Source organism: Oncorhynchus nerka, linkage group LG21, assembly GCF_034236695.1.
Source record: "Oncorhynchus nerka isolate Pitt River linkage group LG21, Oner_Uvic_2.0, whole genome shotgun sequence".
NCBI classification, from domain to species: domain Eukaryota; kingdom Metazoa; phylum Chordata; class Actinopteri; order Salmoniformes; family Salmonidae; genus Oncorhynchus; species Oncorhynchus nerka.
In genome coordinates, this window is record NC_088416.1 from 9814222 (window position 1) to 9832761 (window position 18540).

The window sequence follows — 18540 nt, forward strand, 5'->3', positions numbered from 1 at the left end:
ATTGAGTTACTTCCTTACGGCCTATGTAGGCTTTTTACTTGGAGCTGCTGTCAATTATAGCCTGTGACATGAAAGGTTTTTAGGAAAAGTAACCTAGACACTTTGTGTGCAATACATGGGTGTAGTAGTCCAAAGACCAATGGAACGAGGATGTTTTTGTAACAACCAATGAAACCATCAACAACATGCAGTTTTCACAAGTTTAAGTTATGAATCCACCTCACTGTGACTGATTTCTCAATCAACACCGACAGATGCCCATATATGAGACTGACTAGACATGTATACAGTCATTTGGTGTCACAGTGGAAGTGCAGAACATACCAACTACCTATTTAAAAAATATGTCAATTCGGTATGTGTCCGAAAGCTGCATTTTCACAGGCAGCCAGATTCAGATATTTTTCCCCCCTAATTGGTCTTTTGACCAATCAGATCAGCTCTGAAAAAGATCTGGTGTGAAAAGATCTCATGGGATTGGTCAAAAGACCAACTAGAGGAAAAAATATCAGAATTGGGATGCCTTAATGTACACCTCTCCAAGTACTTGTTGACAATACCTGTAAGACCACATTGCAAGTGCAGCTATAGGCCTTCGAATACAGGTCACACACAAACACATTATAAGCCTGGTTGAATTACATTAAAAAGGGCTATACATAATTATAACAAGTTATAAAGAATTATACCTGGATGCTTTAAGTAAAGTGTCTCTGAAAGGAATTCAATCAAAATAATACATTTCCTGTGCTTGTGCTGTAAACCTGTCATTTTCTGATTTGAAAGCAAATTCCTAGTAGGCATCCACTATATGCTTTCACCTATCATGTATCCTTAGATCAGAGCAGATGAGCGAGAGGATGCGAGGAAAGGAAGCCTTTATAGACCATTGAGACGCATCCTAGGACGAAACATAACAGGTTAGTGGGTGGTCCACCAGCTGATGTTGATCTGTACCAACTGAAGGACTGTGGCCTCACTGATATGTAACCTGGCCAGGCCTTCTCACCCTTCCAATTACATTCACGGTGTGTATTATAATAGCACCTAACCGGTCATGTAACAGGCAAACAAAGCCACTGGCAAAGCTATCTGTGAGATTGAGGCCAAGCCTCTAAATAACAGCCATCGCCGACAATAAAGATTCCTATAACAAAGGTTTCTATGACAGTAAGTACACAAACTACTTTTTGGAGCCGTCAGTGAAACATAGAATAACAAAAGCTGTTGAAAAGAGGGGGAATGTAATTGGTGACTGGCCTGGTTCCAGATCATCACTCATTTAGGGACAGTTCGGGAGTTCCCTTCCCTTGAAGGAGCCTTCAAACCGTGACAAAAGGCACTTCAGGAACGCATGAGATTAGGGGTGGTAATCTGCTTATATAAATGGATTAGATATTCAGAGGTGAATAGAGAATCAACTCCAAAGGGGCCTGGTGTTTATTCACAAAGAAAACCCTGGAGAGAGGGGACCACTTCCTGACTATGATGTCAGCGACTGCTTATTGGGTGGGGGAACCAGCCAATTGACTGATTATTATCCAGTATTATCTGATATTTGACATTGATGGACAGAACCTTTCATTTATGTTAAGTGACGCTTAATGGCATTGTATGATGTTTCTCTGTTATTATGACATATGATCATTCACAGGCTGGCTTTAGTAATTCCACACTTAAGATTTAGCTAGTTTGTGGATAGTAACTAAAGAAAGAATTCCAAATGTTGCTTTTATTGTTTATTTATGTGTATCTTCAGTTTATCCATGGACAATATTATTTTCACACGCTGGTAGGATATCCGTGTATACTGTATATTAAATCAACTCTTCATTCTATCAAGTGAAACAAAATAAACTGAAATATTCTGAAAACCAAAATTGCCCAAACATGGCCAGGAGGAGAGCTTCCACCCCGAGTCCAGCTCTCTAATCCTAACAGCCAGAGTAACATGGAACACCATAGAGCAGTAATACCCGACAACTATGATGGATCTCTATCTCCAATCTACTCCGTGGGTAATCCTATGATGGGGGTTTTCAGTCATGTAATAGTCAGTGGGTCTCCTGACCAATCGGAGTCTGCAGGCGCGCGGCCAGGGCTAGGGAGAGGCGTCGTAGTGCCCCTTGGTGCTGGGGGAACTCCTGCTGGACACGGTGCAGGATGGTGGTCACAGCGTGCAGACGCTCCTCCTGCCTCTGCAACGCAGGCTCCAAGGCTTCGCTGGTGGACAGGGCGCTGTAGCGACCCTCACGCACTGCTTGGAGCTGCTTGGCATGGCCCTGGAGGGAGACCAGACGGGCCAGGTTCTAGAGAGAGAGAGAGAGAGAGAGAGAGAGAGGGAGAGGGAGAAAGGGAGGATAGAGAGAGAGATTGGGTGTGAGAGAGCGAGAGAACCAGACCGAGAGAGGAAAAGAAGGATGGATAAAGGGATTAAAAAAGACATGAGATGAAAAGAGATATTCAAATAGCTATGCACAGCGCAAACCACTTCTCAACTATGGATGACAATACATTGGGCAGGAATAATGTTGAGAGTGAATGGGTGAATGTGTCTACATCGCGTACCCTCTCCTTGGTGTCCTGCAGACATTGGAAGTCTGAGGTGAGGACAGTTCTGGCACTATGGAGCTCTCCCAGCTGCAGCTGTTTGTCCCGCAGACTGCAGCTCAGACTGGCCTGGCCCTGCTGCAGCTCCCTGAGGACCCCGTCACACTCCTCCGCTTGCTGTTAGGGTGGGGAGACACACACACACACACAACATAGACACACATATGAAGCATATACAGTACCAGTCAAAAGTTTGGACACACCTACTCATTCAAGGGTTTTTCTGTATTTTTACTATTTTCTACATTCTAGAATAATAGTGACGATGTCACAACTATGAAATAACACACATGGAATCAGTTAAGAATACATTTTATTTACAAGGACAGCCTACTCCTTTCTCCCCAACGGGGATTTGAACCCCGGTCTCCCACGTGCCCCGCATTCTGTAGTACAGACATGGCCTGCTCTCCCTTATGTAAGGAATTAGGCACTTTTCCACGTTTACTACAGTATGTATTGTAGGCTGCACAGTAGCACATATGGAATCATGTAGTAACCAAAAAAGTGTTAAACAAATCAAAATATATTTGAGATTCTTCAAAGTAGCCACCCTTTGCCTTGATGACAGCTTTGCACACTCTTGGCATTTTCACAACCAGCTTCACCTGGAATGCTTTTCCAACAGTCTTGAAGGAGTTCCCATATATGCTGAGCACTTGTTGGCTGCTTTTCCTTCACTCTGCAGTCCAACTCATCCCAAACCATCTCCATTGGGTTGAGGTCAGGTGATTGTAGAGGCCAGGTAATCTGATGCAGCACTCCATCACTCTCCTTCTTGGTCAAATAGCCTTTACACAACCTGAAGGTGTGTTGGGTCATTGTCCTGTTGAAAAACAAATGATAGTTCCACTAAGCACAAACCAGATGGGATGCTATATCTCTGCAGAATACTGTGGTAGCCATGCTGGTTAAGTGTGCCATGAAGTCTAAATATATCACTGACAGTGTCACCAGCAAAGCACCCCCACACCATCACACCTCCTCCTCCATGCTTCACGGTGGGAACAACACATGCAGAGATCATCCATTCACTTACTCCGCGTCTCACAAAGACACAGCGGTTGGAACCCGAAATCTCAAATTTGGACTGATCAGCCAGATTTCCACCGGTCTAATGTCCATTGCTTGTGTTTCTTGGCCCAAGCAAGTCTCTTCTTATTATTGGTGTCCTTTTAGTAGTGGTTTCTTTGCAGCAATTTGACCATGAAGGCCTGATTCACAAAGTCTCTTCTGAACAGCTGGTGTTGAGATGTGTCTGTTACTTGAACTCCGTGAAGCATTTATTTGGGCTGCAATTTCTGAGGCTGGTAACTCTAATGAACTTATCCTCTGCAGCAGAGATAACGCTGGGTCTTCCTTTTCTGTGGCGGTCCTCATGAAAGCCAGTTTCATCATAGCGCTTGATGGTTTTTACGACTGCAATTGAATAAACTTTTCTGGACTGACTGACCTTCATGTCTTAAAGTAATGATGGACTGTCATTTCGCTTTGCTTATTTGAGCTGTTATTGCCATAATATGGACTTTTACCAAATATGACTTTATTCTGTATTCCACCCCTACCTTGTCAGAACACAACTGATTGGCTCAAACGCATTAAGAAGGATAGAAATTCCACAAATGAACTTTTAACAAGGCACACCTGTTAATTGAAATGCATTCCAGGTTACTACCTCATGAAGCTGGTTGAGAGAATGCCAAGCGTGTGCAAAGCTGTCATCAAGAAAAAGGGTGGCTACTTTGAAGAATCTCAAATATAAAATATATTTCAATTTGTTTAACACTTGTTTGGTTACTACATGATTCCATATGTGCTATTTCATAGTTTTGATGTCTTCACTATTATTCTACAATGTAGAAAATAGTAAAAATAAAGAACAATCATGAATGAGTAGGTGTCCAAACTTTTGACTGGTACTGTACGTACACACAGGAACGCACACCCACCAACACACCAACTGACCCACCGACCCACACCCCCACCTTCTGTGTGTCCAGTATCTTCCGACGCAGGCCCTGCAGGATGCCGTGGAAGTCGGTGTGAGTGGGCTGCTTGCGGTCGGTGCGTGCTTGGGCCTCACTGCGCATCACGATAGTCTCCCTGCGAGCCACCACTCCCTCCATCTCCCTCAGTAGGCGCTCCTGCTGCTTCATCAGCTGACCGTATCGCACCTGTAGGGACACACCCACATTGATACTTGATTCTTACTCCCAGCACACAGCATTGATTCATTACCCAGTGAAAGCATTGGAGGGGGTGAAACAGGTGCATGAGTATGTGAGGTGTCCTACCTATTCCACATTTAGCGCGCTAAGGAATCAAATCAAACATGATTTGTATAGTACATTTCGTACTAGGCAGCAACACAATGTTGTCATTTTCTATATGCAGACACAGTGTATCGACCTACAGTAAGAGGGACTAAGTGAAAGAGTGTGTGATGTGAGAGTTGCTTTTGGTTTCTCCAGTGTGTGTGATGTTACTTACCTCCATCCGGTGGATCTCAGCCCTCATGGTGCGGATGTCTCCCTGGCCCACCTCAGAGTCCACAGCCGACCTGGTCTCTCTCACCAGCTGGGTCTTCTTCTCCCACAGCATGATCTGACGCCTGAAAACACAGATGCACGCACGCAAATAAACATCAACAAATGTCTTTTCTAAAGCCCTTTTTTACATGATGTCTGCAAAGTGCGCCGCAGAAACCCGACCTAAAACCCCAAGCAGCAAGCGACGCAGATGCGGAAGCGCGGGTGAACTCAACAAAAACACACACCCCATATAACACAAGCACGTGAAACACACACACACACACGTACACTCGCATGAGGACAAGACACAGACAGACAGATAGACGGAGGCTCATGTTTCTAGGCCGACTACTTTGCTACTGTTTGACTCACTCTGACTCCACCAGACTGTTGAACAGCCTGTCCTTCTCCTCCTGGATCCTCTCGAGCTTCATCTGCGTCTCAATGGAGTTTCTCTCCGCCTCCTAAACACACAACGTCACAGGAGTACACGGTTATACAATGAGGTACAATGGTGCGGAGGCATTTCTATACGTCTATTTACAGTATGTCTAGCATACTGCCCTTGGATTTGGGTAAAACGGCCTTTGATCGGTTGTAACGGCCAGGTATATCTGATTAACGCGCTATTTCGTTTCCTGACACAAGAACAAGCCTGTTGATCAACATCGATCGTGGTGCATCAGAAATTGCTGTCAGTCTTAATAGAAAAAGACTTTGTAAGTCAGATTTTGTAGTAAAAAAAAAACAACGTACTTACTGCGTTTTGCTTTTGTGGGGCAAACGGACATATTTATACGTGTGTGTATTTGACTGGGGGACTGATGAACACCAGAAATAGCCCCCACCGTGACCACCAGTCTGACCTTGAGTCTGTGCAGGAAGTCCGTCTCCATGACGACATTGCCCTGCTCCAGGGCCTGGTGGAGATGCCTGTTCTCACTCAGCAGGGAGTTGAGCTTCAACATGTCCGCCATCAGCTCCTTCATGTGTCTCTCCAGCTCGGCCTGCTCCCGCTGCTCCTGTTGTATCTCACCTGGACGGAGGCAGCGGAGAGGTGGGGAGTCCATGAGTTAGCGTGTGTTTTGTTAGGGTAGGGTCACAAAGACCCCCAAAAATGGTGAAGTGTCTGGAATCTTGTTTCAGACCGGGAGTGTTTGTGATTGCTCAGTGCGTTCACAATGCCTGGGGGAGAAGGATACATGTACTGTTTGTGTAGTGGGGCTATATGGTAGCTGTATTCTATGCTCATAGTTTGTCAAATGTTATTTTATTCTGTAGTGTCTTGTAAGCCCATGGGGGCTGGGTACCGGTAGGTGTATGACACTAGTGCCGTAGTGTGAGCAGGGCGGTGCTCCGGGCCCATTTCTCCATGGTCAGTGGGTGTGCGCGCCCGTGTGTGTTACCGTACTCTCGGTGCGGACTTTCCTCTGCTGTAGGATGGTGAATTGGGTCTGCAGTGTGAGCAGGGCGGCGCTCCGGGCCTGTTTCTCCTGGGTCAGTCTCACCAGTTCCCCCTGCTGCCGCAGCCAGAGCTGCTGCTGCTCCTTGATCTCTCCTCCCACCTCCTCCAGCTGCTTGGTCAGAGTACTGGCCTGGATCTCCAACGGGCCCAGGTCCTCGTGCTGTTGACGTACGTAGGGACGTGATCAAGACAACATAGAAAGTCAGGAAAATTTGCAATTTTTCCCCCCAAAGCTGAAACGTTTCAAATCCATTCTGGCTCCGGTCTTATTGTAGAGGATGGTGCTACCATAGAAATAGAATACCATTCTAGATCTGTAGGTGCCACCTATTTTAGATTCAGTACCTATAGTCCTTTATTCTAAGGGAAATAAACCCAGAGTGTTCAGTTGGTTACTGGTCGGTGCTTGGTTGTAAGTTAACTCTCACCCCAGTGCTGGCGACGAGCTGCTCAATCTTCTTGTTGTAAACGTTGATGGTGGCCTGCTTGCGCTCGATGACGGTGACGCGCTTGGTGATCCTGGCCTCGCTGGCGCCGAGCAGTTCGTTGCGGCGGCTCATCTCCGTCTCCAGCGAGGCGAGGGTGCGGGCCAGACCCTCCAGGCGCAGGGTGAGGTCACTGCTCTCCAGCGTCACCGCCGCCATTTCGTTCTCCAGCCGGGACAGCTGGGTCTCCTGGCAGGGTGAGGAGAGAGACGCACACACAGAGATTGGTTTGAACACAGTGATACATTGCGCTAGCAGAGTTTCATATGTAGCATTGCGGTTGGTGTGGTTTTCAATGGACCCTTTCTTTGTCTACACAGGTCATTGAAAAACTAGCTCAAGATATTAAATAACAACCAGATGTAACTTCTTCTGTACTGTAATTCTACAAAGTCTCCCATTCCTAACACATCTCCACAATATGATTGACTATTTTTTAAATATTTTTTTTTATTTCACCTTTATTTAACCAGGTAGGCTAGTTGAGAACAAGTTCTCATTTGCAACTGCGACCTGGCCAAGATAAAGCATAGCAGTGTGAACAGACAACACAGAGTTACACATGGAGTAAACAATTAACAAGTCAATAACACAGTAGAAAAAAAAATGGGCAGTCTATATACAATGTGTGCAAAAGGCATGAGGAGGTAGGCGAATAATACAATTTTGCAGATTAACACTGGGGTGATAAATGATCAGATGGTCATGTACAGGTAGAGATATTGGTGTGCAAAAGAGCAGAAAAGTAAATAAATTTAAAAAAAAAACAGTATAAAAACAGTATGGGAATGAGGTAGGTGAAAATGGGTGGGCTATTTACCAATAGACTATGTACAGCTGCAGCGATCGGTTAGCTGCTCAGATAGCTGATGTTTGAAGTTGGTGAGGGAGATAAAAGTCTCCAACTTCAGCGATTTTTGCAGTTCGTTCCAGTCACAGGCAGCAGAGTACTGGAACGAAAGGCGGCCAAATGAGGTGTTGGCTTTAGGGATGATCAGTGAGATACACCTGCTGGAGCGTGTGCTACGGATGGGTGTTGCCATCGTGACCAGTGAACTGAGATAAGGCGGAGCTTTACCTAGCATGGACTTGTAGATGACCTGGAGCCAGTGGGTCTGGCGACGAATATGTAGCGAGGGCCAGCCGACTAGAGCATACAAGTCGCAGTGGTGGGTGGTATAAGGTGCTTTGGTGACAAAACGGATGGCACTATGATAGACTGCATCCAGTTTGCTGAGTAGAGTGTTGGAAGCCATTTTGTAGATGACATCGCCGAAATCGAGGATCGGTAGGATAGTCAGTTTTACTAGGGTAAGCTTGGCGGCGTGAGTGAAGGAGGCTTTGTTGCGGAATAGAAAGCCGACTCTTGATTTGATTTTCGATTGGAGACCGCTAAATAGTCTTTGTAATATTATGAATTACTAGGCAAGTCAGGTAAGAACAAATTCTTATTTACAATGACAGCCTACCCCGGCCAAACACTCCCCTAACCTGGACGACGCTGGACCAATTGTCCACCGACCTATGGGCCTCCCGGTCACGGCCGGTTGTGATACAGCCCAGGATCGAACCCGGGTCTGTACGCAGTGCCTCAGACCGCCGTCGATGCGGTGCCTTAGACCGCTGCGCCACTCAGGATAACCCCAAAAAATAAGGCGACCGACCCCGCTCACCTTCTCCCTCTTGTGGGCGGCCATCTTGTCGGTGAGGCGTCGAGAGTACTTGGTGGCCTTGTCGTGGGTGAGATGCTCCTGCATCTTGGACATGATGCGGTCCTCCAGCTCGATGCGCCGCACCCACTCCTTCTCCGTCTGCTTCCTCAGGGAGGACACCTCCACCTGGCGCACCCCACACTCCTGGAGAGAGGGGAGGGGTGGAGAAGAGAGATGGGGAGACGGGAGGGAGGGGGAGGGAGGGGGACAGAGGTTAGAAGTGTTTCATCGTACTTTCGCCCACTTACACGAGTCACGACAACGACAATACATTCCAGTCACTTCACATTGAGCGGATATTGCATTCAGAGGAGCCTGCATAGGGAAAGGACAATAGATACACAAATAGATACACGATAGATACACAAATCAACTGCGGACTTGAGAAGAAAATAGAAGAAGCAAACCACAATAAACGCAAGTCTTTTGACTTCATTGAGTGTTTACCCTCGGTTAAAGCAACCTATACGCGTTACAAATATGTCAAATAAAACCAATCCATTCACTCACCGTGTTGACGCGTTGCAGCGTCTGCTCGGTCTCCTGCAGGGTCCTCATGTAGATGCTGTACTGGACCTGCAGCGCCTCCTGCTGGCTGTGGCTGTGGGAGATCAGCTTCCTGGAGGTGGCGCTGTCCAGCTGGGTCCGGTTCAGTAGTACTGTCAGCAGCTCATTGCGCTCCCCCTCCTGCGTGATGGACTTCTTGAAGCCCTCGATCTCGGTGTCTAGAGAGCGGACCTGGTGGGTGGCCGCGCTGCATGGAGGCAGGGAGAGGGAGGGAGATTGACAGACGTGTGCACGGTGGCATCCCACAGGTGTACAGCATGTCAAGGAGAAACGTTTGACCAGAGCAGACCAACAGGACTGATGCACGGCAAATACAAATTGTATTGTAAATAGACATTGGACAGTGGCCAATGTACATCTTGCCAAAAGTAGTGCATTATATAGGGAATAGGGTTGCCATTTTAAGTCTATCCAGTGTGTATTCTCTTCCACCGTGGTGTTGGCCTTGTCTCGTCATACCTGCCAGGCTGCTGTTCTACACTGTGTGGTGAGGTGTGTGTGTGTGTGTGCGTCACAGGCGGCTGGTGGTATCTTAATTGGGGAGGACGGGCTTATAGTAATGGCTGAAACGGTATAAATGGAATGGTAACCAACACATCAACAGACGGTTCCCATGTGTTTGAGAACATTCCATTCACTCCATTCCAGCCATTACTATGAGCCCGTCCTCCCCTCAGCAGCCTCCTGTGATGTGTGTAGACTCTAGGCGTTTACGTGGCCTCACCGTAGAGCCTCCAGCATGGCGGTGTAGGCGTCGTCTCGTCTCCTCATGCCCACCAGGCTGCTGTTCCACTGCTGCAGCAGCTGCTTCCTCTCCATCCCCAAAGAGTCCATCTCCATCTGGGCCTGTATCGAGAGACACACAGGCAAAAGGCACACCATTCACCACCATTCCCCATTCCTTCTGTGTGTACAGCTTTTGTCTCAGCCTGCTGAGTAAGCAGTAACACATTTATTATTGTGTTATACTGATTGGCTGGATCAAAAGCCTGTACCCAACCGGGAGTGGACAGTAGTGTACCTCAGAGAGGGCCTCCTTGGCTGCCTGGGTCTCCTCAGACTGGGCGATGGTCTGTACTTTATACAGAGCTATCTGCTCCGTCAGCCGCTCCATGTGTTTGGTCAACCGCTCCACATACAAGTCCTGAGAGAGGGGTGGTGGTGGTGGTGGTGGTGGTAGAGAGTGAGAGGGGGTAGAGAGGGAGGGTGGGTAGAGAGAGAGGGGGGATAGGGGGGGGTAGAGAGTGAGAGGGGGTAGAGAGAGGGAGGGATAGAGAGAGAGGGGGGGTAGAGAGAGAGGGAGAGGGTGGGTAGAGAGAGAGAGGGGGTAGAGAGGGGGGTAGAGAGTGAGAGGGGGTAGAGAGAGAGGTGGGGATAGAGAGACAGAGGGGGTAGAGAGACAGAGGGGGTAGAGAGGGGGGGTAGAGAGCGAGAGAGGGAGAGGGTGGGTAGAGAGAGAGGGAGAGGGGGGTAAGAGAGAGAGAGAGAGAGGGTCATATAAGGAATCACCTGTAATACACTGCAAGAGAAGATTTAGCCACAGTAATAAGAATTATTTTAAATTCTATTTCTAGACCCTTAGCATCTGGTCCAGGACCAGTTTTGCGGTTTGGCTCAGAACGGTTAACATTAGAACTAACATGCCAATCAGCTGATCTTGAATCAGTTGTAAAAGAAGGAAGGCGTGTGTCCTGACCTGTTTGTGTTTCTGCTCCTCTGCCTGGGTCTTCTCGGAGTAGGCCTTGCGCGAGGCGTTCTTCATGGCCGTGATGTCAGAGCGCAGGTCGGCGTTAACCTCCTGCATGTAGAACAGACGCAGTGCCAGGTTCTCTACCTCATTCTGCAGCTGGGACACTGAGGAAGGAGGTGATAGATGTAGTTAGGGACAGGAGTTTTCCTGACTGTCACCTGACCAGGAAAACCTTTATATCGTTATGTACTATTATAACTAGGCTAGGGTCCTGATTTTTTTTCCTTGATTAGGTCAAGAAAAACTCCTGTCCCAAGCCATAGTACAGATATAGGATCTTAATTTGACCTATATTGTCACAGCAAAATAAGCGCATACTGTTGCTTGATCGGTGGTTAAGCTATTAGCTGGCCAAAAGTAGGTTACCTGAAAAGTGCAATACTGTTAGTTAGTATGGGTCTTCAGTGAATTTATGTAAATCACAAAGCTTATCTCCGCAGACAACAAAAGTGATCAAATGAAGATCCTACATCTGTAGCAAAGTGACAACACCCTACATTTACAGAAACGTGTGCTTTATGACAGTTGATGAGTCAATGTCTCTTGAGCAGTTGTTTAGTATTCATACAATCCTTGTATAGTGTCTGTCCCTATCAAGTCAGTGAGTGGTCTCAGCACAGAATGAAAAAAGACATACTAACTGTGTATCTTTATGGGTCTCACCGTGTGACTTCTGCTTGCCGGCCTGGCTGACTGTGGTGCGGTACTGGCTTCGGACCCCCTCCAGCTGATCCTGGGCCTGTCTGCGCTGGGCGGCCGCCTGCGCGTTGGTCTCGTGACGGCCCTCCAGACAGGCCTGGAGTCTGGCCAGCTCCTGCTGTATGCTGTACAGCTCCACGCCCAGCTCCTCTCGGTGGTCACTCTCAGACCTCTCTATGGCCATCTAGGGAGATGGGTGGAGGAGGGGAGGGAAAGAGAGCATAGGTTGGGGTCAGAATTGCACAGGGCAAATGCATTAGAAACGTACTGCAAGGCCTGTGGATGTCTTTAAAAAAATATATGTTATAACAATAGTGATTAATCCTTGTAAATCAATTGTTGCCGCTTATAGATAATTTCTTGTTGCAGATTAGTTTATTCTGTGTTTTGAAAAACGAAAGCACAGGGTCACGGTTCGAGATTGAGCCCAAACAAGTCAATGGCGCCCTCTCCTGGGAAAAGAGTGACTATAAATGGCATGAATCGTACTCTATGCATACTGTAAAGTGGATGTCCATGTTGATTTGATTGTGGCCCATTGTAAAGGATGAAGAATCTTTGCCTCAGAAGAAGAGAGCAACTGCACCTTCTCGCGCAACTCCATGTTGAGTCTCTCCAGTTGCTTGTGGAGGTGGTTCCTCAGTGCAGTCTGGAACCTTCTCATCAGCGGCTGCAGGCAGATGGGAGAAAGCACAGTAAGACGTTCATCTGATAAGCATGACGGGGCTTAAACCTTGAGGTATTTAAAACCACGTTAGTGATGTTAAGCGGGGAAACTTATTTTACGTGTTCAGGGTCCAGCACGATGAGCTCATCTTCCTCCTCGCCCTCTTCCGCCGCCCTGCGTAACCCGTCCGCATCGCTGTCGGAGAGGGGGACTGAGAGGTGCAACGAGGGGTGAGGCGGCAAGGGCATCGTTCCGTTATCTGGCACCCCAAAAAAACCAACGTTTCATGATCACTCCTCAACAGATACCGCGCTTGGCAAGTCACAGTGCTCGAGTCAATTGCAAAAAGTGATAGAAATCAGTTAAAAATGTCCACCATTGTTCTATCCCTCCCTCTTATTGAAACCCAGCGGACCTGAGTTGCTGGCGGGGTTGAAGGCTGCGCCTGTACCACTGTTTCCTGACTGTGACACTGGGTAACCAGCCCCCGCCTCGGCCTGCTCTCTGTCTGACTGCTCTGCTGATCCACCCTGCATGGAGGACAGACAGGAGGACACTCAGGAAGTCACTTTTTGATCCATAAGGTTACAATACAAATAATAAAGGGTTATGTTTAATTATGTGCATTGGACCACTGCCTAAATCATGTCTAAATAGTCTTTTGGAAATAAGTTCATGATTTTGAATGACAACAAATAAAATGCAGATGACACAATATCATGAGTCACAAATCCTAACTTGAGAAACGTGTGAGAAAAAAAACGTATCCTGTACTGTAGAGTAGTATCTTTCACAAACTTCCTGCCCAGGTAGTACAGTAACCCCGGAGTCCTCTGCTGCCTCGTCAGCACCACCTGGCTGTTCATCGTACTTCCCCTCCTCCTGTGGCGGGCTTCCCCTCCTCTCCTCTTCTCCTCCTCCCTCACTTCCTCCACCCTCCATTGGACTCGGTGGGAACCAAGATGGTTGACTCTGTCAGCACTACAAGAAGGTTGCCTTTGTGACAGCGACATTGGATTTCATTGCAGTCATGTTGGCAGGTAGCCTAGCGGTTAAGAGCTTTGGTGCCAGTAACCGAAAGGTTGCTGGATTGAATCCCCAAGCCGACTAGGTGAAAAAATTAGTGTATGTGCCCTTGAGCAAGGCACTTAAACCCTAATTGTTCCTGTAAGTCGCTCTGGATAAGAGTGTCTGCTAAATAATGTCACCTGCTCTTTTAACGCCCTTTAATTGAAAGCCTTACCTGCTTCTTGAGTTATTAAGGAGTTATCTCTTCAGAACTGAAAGAAAGGTCAGAGAATGAAAATAATGTATTGAAGCAAAAATGCACATTTAAAAGTTGTCTGACAAAGCCTCCTGTCATCACCTGGGAAAACATTACAGACACACATATTTAAATATTCACTAACGTTATGAAGTTGACGACAATCATTCATTAGGCCCTCATACTGTACATTTGTTTAAAAATGAAATAAGACAGATACCTATGATGGCTATGCCTCCTACGCGCACAATGTTTCCCGTGGAATACTGCTATCCACTTGCCTTGAAGTTAGCGTGCTTATTCGTTAATACGCTATTAACGCTAACGTTAGCTAGATTACCTAACAATTTAAAATACCAGAATGTTTTAACTGTTCTCGAAATGCACAAGTTGCTCAACCTTACGGCTGCTTTATCACCTCTTCAGCAACAACAAATAATCCTGCAGCTCGTAGTACGAAATTGAATTTGCAAACTAAAAACAGCTAGACTCACCTCTGTTTGTCAGCCGGCCAGGCGTTGCTAGGAAACGATTAACTTCCGTGAAGGGATAAGGGGTAGAGCCTAGTCATTGGATAGTGCCGCCCCTGATGAATATTGACATTTGTAGACTGTTCAAATTGAGGTGCATGGATTATCAGAAATGGAATTTGAACATTTTAAATATTAATGCATGGCATGCGAGTGTGGCAATTTAAATAACTTCAGTATATGACAAAAAAATTGGTTTATTTAAAAAAATCTTTATTTCAATCAAGAGCAAATAATTACAAAGCAAGTTGATCTTTTTTTAATCATTTGTACCACAATACCATTGCAATTCAGTCATACAAAATCAATAACAGAAAATAACAAGGCCTGCTAAATCAACATTTGTAAAAATAAAAAGGCATTATTTTAAAGCACTTCCTTTAGGGAAATTTGGTCTCAACCAACTAAGAGACCAAGTTTCAGCCAAGCAGTAGACATGGATGAGGCTCAACAAATTTGTCCTTAAAAATCTAAATAAGCCATCTATTTGCAGAATCATCAACTCTTTATTATTATAAATCTGATGTGCTATTCATATCATCATTCTGTCATTGTATTTCAGGAAAGCAGACAAAGCGTTACAAAACAATCTAATTCCAACCTGGTACTAGACCTACATTCAGGTCCATAATTATTGGCACCCTTGATAAAGATGAGCAAAAATACTGTATAAAATAAATACAAATACTAAGCTATTTTGTACACTCCAAAAAACTGGGGAATTCTATTATTTTATACTAATACAATTGCCCAGAGAACGAGATTTTGCTAAACAATAAAAAAAAAAAAAAAAAGAGGGGTCAAAATTATTGGCACCCCTGTTTTCAATAGTCTTAGCACCATCCCCTTAACAAGGATCTGGAAAGATTCTGTATGGATGAACGGTCCAAGATCCCTCCCACTGTGTTCTCTAATCTTTTTCTTTAAAGGCTCAGTGTCGTTATCCTCACAAAGGTACGGTGCTGGAGTACTGAAAACAGGGGGGCCAATAAATTTGACACCTATCTTTTTGAGAATTGTTTTATTACTTTTGAAACTAAATCTCTTTCTCTGGGCAATTGTGTTAATATACAATAAATCACATTTTCAACATACAAATACTGCGCTATATTGCATGCAATTTTATCATTTATTTTAGTATTTTTGCCTCATCTTTATCAAGGGTTCCAATAATAATATTACTAACTGAATAATCGCTAAAACGAAAATTAAACAAGAAACCAAATTAGAAGTAGAAGTATTAGAAGTAGAAGGAAAGTTAAAAACCTTCATCAATGACATTCTACAACAGTGCTTTAATGTCCTGACAAATAAATGGAACGAATGGAAAAACAAATAGGAATTCATGTAAACAAATCCAATGCTAAAACTGTGCATTTAAAACTTAAACTCAAAATGAAGAAAACATAACAGTAGAGTATAGGAGGTGATTCAGACTTCAATGGTGATGATTTGAGACTACAATTATGGTTTGAGTTAACAGTTTATTTTAATATTAATGATGGTTTTGGCAAAGGGCACAGTACATCATATAGTTTAACTCTACCAAGTGTCATTTAGCATGTCTGGCAAGGGGGCTCATTTCCATGCATTGGCAACTGTGGATGATGGCCATTTGAAAATACATAAAACAACATAAAAAATAAAAAAAAGCATAACACTTCCTACATCATTTGAAAAAAAACAAACATGAAAACCTGTTGTTCCGAAGTTACAACAGGAATGGTCTCAACATGTGCCACGGGTATTGTACATGCTAGAGAGCATAACACAATAGCACTGCAAATATGCAATACATGTCTGTAGATAGTATTTCATTAATAGTGTTTACAAGGAAAACATCAATCAAAACGTCTGTTTTAGTTGTGCAATACTTGGCATACCCCAATCAACATAATCCATGTGATTGGTTAGGAATAGTTTCCGTACAACAAACAATAAAACAGTCCAATGTCAATATAGCCATACATACATACATACATTCAACAAAAGTGTTAGGCCCATTATGTACACCTTTTCAGAAATACATATCTTTACAAGATTATATATATATACACTATTTTCTCATTGCTCACCTCATGTCCATGTCCTTAGTTAGCAAGGAACTTGCATAGGCATTAGTGAATTAAAGACACGTGTTGCCTAGGTAATGACGGCTAACCCTATAGCATTGGCTTGCAGAGAAAATTGAGGGAGGGGCTTCATATAGCTGCTTCCATACAGATATGGACACAGTGATCATTTGCATATAAAGCGGTGTGGTGTACAGTTAAGAGGGGAATACTGTAGGTAGAACTTTCCGCCTTACCACTGCTATAGGGTCAGACATTTTCTCATCCACAAAACGGTTAGGATTTGGGGTAATCTGATTCTAGACCTGTGGTAAAGGGGGTACTTATACCCCGAGCAGTAAGAGATGTGGGGTCACAACACAAGTGAATACACTTAGTGTTCACCTGGACAAAGCATAGGGTGCATTAGATGTCTTATATCATATGGCAAATAATACATGTGACATTGTCAAAAGTATGCACTCCTGCTTTTATTGTCAGGCTTCACACACACATGCACTCTCTTGCAGACATACCCGTACAATAACAAAAGTAGAATCTAGAGGTTGCCCGTCTCATTCAACCATTTCTTTTCACTTCATTCTCCCTCTTGATTTGGGTCCACAAACATAAGTTGTTTCCTACCTAGGATGTAAGGTGAAGGGCGAATGCGAAATAACCATGTGTTCATAGGACACTGTGTAACCTTATAACTCACAGAAACTCTCCACACCGCTCCACCTATACCACTAGGTTGTATCACTGTTACATTTGTGCCATTCTGAGAAAAATCGACTTTTCTAAGTCTGTTCATCCTACACAGATTAAAAAACAGAGCAGAAAGTGAGTTTTTATTTTGAGTGTTTCTCCTTCCTGGTTGGTTGACTGACTTCTGTCTCGTTCGGTCAGTGAGCTTGTTAAAAAGTCAAAGTTCATCTGATGGCTGAGGTCATCCTGTTCTGCCAGTGACAAAAAAGACCCTTGGGTATGGAGCTATTGGAATGTCAATGTGGTAACAGAAGTATTTTTGTATGTCCTTATGCACCAATAGGCCTTATACTACTTCAAAGCCTCCTGGCTCCCATTCTAATTCACACGTTTCAGGCAAATACTGTAAACAATCCTTCATATGCCGTTAGTGGTGCCCCCCTCTGTTTCGGAAGGCTCCGTTTCCCTCTGGGTCGTATCGACGGTGGAGGGCGTTCCAAAAGAGCGGGGGTCCATGGCAGAGTGCATGATGGTCAGCCACAGGTCATCCATGTTTGGCATGACAAAGATTTTCTACGTCGAAGAGAAGATTCAGAGATGTTACATTTGATGTAGTATGCTGACAGAGTTTGGACAAAGTACGGTATCACGCACACACACACACACATACCTGAAACTCCTGGTCCAGTTTTTTCTCGATCCAGTCGGTGACGTGGGCCAGTGTGACCTCTCTCTCTCCCAGTTTGGGCCGAGCCTTCAGCTCCAGGTGGGGTGGACCCCTGAAACCATACCTGCGATTCAAATCAGAGTCAACAAACACACTAGAGAAACACCAGAGTGTAGATTTCAACTATAACAGATCATGCAGCAATGAGCGATTTGTTATTGTAGTATGTTGGCAAGTTAATGGTAAAGGTTACTCAGAATAATAAGGCACACAAGATGTCAGTTTTCCAGGGATGTGATCAGTCACCAGCAGAGGGCACAAGTGCATTGCAGAACATAATTAACTAATGCACAAGAATGCCAACAAATTTTTGATTGACACCCCGATAATATAATATTCAAGTGTATTCATTATGTATTGTGGTGGTATGAATGGGTTGTATCCTGTTGCTGGGCAGAGGTATGATTTGTAACTCTATGAAGCTGTCTTAGAACATACCATATCCTGTCAGTGGGCGGGGGTGGGATGTTGACGGCCAACGTGCCCCTGAGCTCCTGAACCTCCACGGTGAGCAGCAGGGGCGTGTTGGACACCTCCTCCATCTTCTTCTTGATGAACTCCGTCTCGGTGGCCTTCTGGAAGTACTTGGACTTGGCGATCTTGTCCACGAAGCGCATGATCTTACTGGGCTGGCGGCCCCCCATGTGTCTGAAGGAGAGGAGAGATTTAGGGGTTGAACTTTGTCGCGCAAACCTACCTTGATTTACGTGAAAGTCTGCATTAAGATCAAGTCTGGATTACATTAAAGTTGTATGGAAAGGTACTTTAAAGGTA

At 45.1% G+C, this 18540-nt stretch overlaps 2 protein-coding genes across 8 annotated transcripts in view; both read right to left on the minus strand.

The window, feature by feature from the left end:
* Positions 1–1726: 1726 nt before the first annotated feature.
* Positions 1727–14284, minus strand: ccdc40 (coiled-coil domain 40 molecular ruler complex subunit). Of its 6 annotated transcripts, none has more exons than XM_029624794.2 (20): positions 14245–14284; positions 13730–13766; positions 13261–13467; positions 12902–13016; positions 12606–12745; positions 12406–12489; positions 11784–12003; positions 11067–11224; positions 10392–10514; positions 10095–10216; positions 9314–9557; positions 8765–8947; positions 7035–7280; positions 6553–6766; positions 6008–6177; positions 5514–5605; positions 5101–5221; positions 4596–4784; positions 2569–2727; positions 1727–2309 (listed from the first exon to the last, which is right to left on the minus strand). In XM_029624794.2, the coding sequence occupies exons 3-20, from the start codon at positions 13426–13428 to the stop codon at positions 2055–2057; spliced, it is 3003 nt and encodes a 1000-aa protein (XP_029480654.1). In that variant the 5' UTR covers positions 13429–13467; positions 13730–13766; positions 14245–14284; the 3' UTR covers positions 1727–2054. The 6 variants fall into 6 exon arrangements, with proteins under 6 accessions (XP_029480654.1, XP_029480655.1, XP_029480653.1 ...); XM_029624795.2 differs by lacking the exon at positions 14245–14284 and adding an exon at positions 13971–14235 and having other exon boundaries at positions 13285–13467; XM_029624793.2 differs by lacking the exon at positions 14245–14284 and adding an exon at positions 13971–14235.
* Positions 14285–14472: 188 nt separating this feature from the next.
* Positions 14473–18540, minus strand: part of LOC115103828 (testis-expressed protein 2-like) — a 69213-nt gene continuing 65145 nt past the window's right edge. For both annotated transcript variants that reach the window (XM_029624798.2, XM_029624797.2), the window contains exons 11-13: positions 18205–18414; positions 17710–17830; positions 14473–17612 (exon numbers count right to left, since the gene is read on the minus strand). In XM_029624798.2, coding sequence (XP_029480658.2) covers positions 17457–17612; positions 17710–17830; positions 18205–18414 — 487 coding nt within the window. In that variant the 3' untranslated portion in view covers positions 14473–17456. The remainder of the gene's footprint in view (positions 17613–17709; positions 17831–18204; positions 18415–18540) is intronic.

Bases quoted from the DNA above. Each gene is read 5' to 3' on its own strand.
- ccdc40 (XM_029624794.2), bottom strand. From the start codon at position 13,428: ATGGAGGGTGGAGGAAGTGAGGGAGGAGGAGAAGAGGAGAGGAGGGGA. The intron at 11,225-11,783 runs GTGAGACCCATA...CTCCTTCCTCAG, and splicing joins CGGCAAGCAGAAGTCACACG to TGTCCCAGCTGCAGAATGAG. The intron at 8,948-9,313 runs GTGAGTGAATGG...CCCTCTCTCCAG, and splicing joins CGCTGCAACGCGTCAACACG to GAGTGTGGGGTGCGCCAGGT.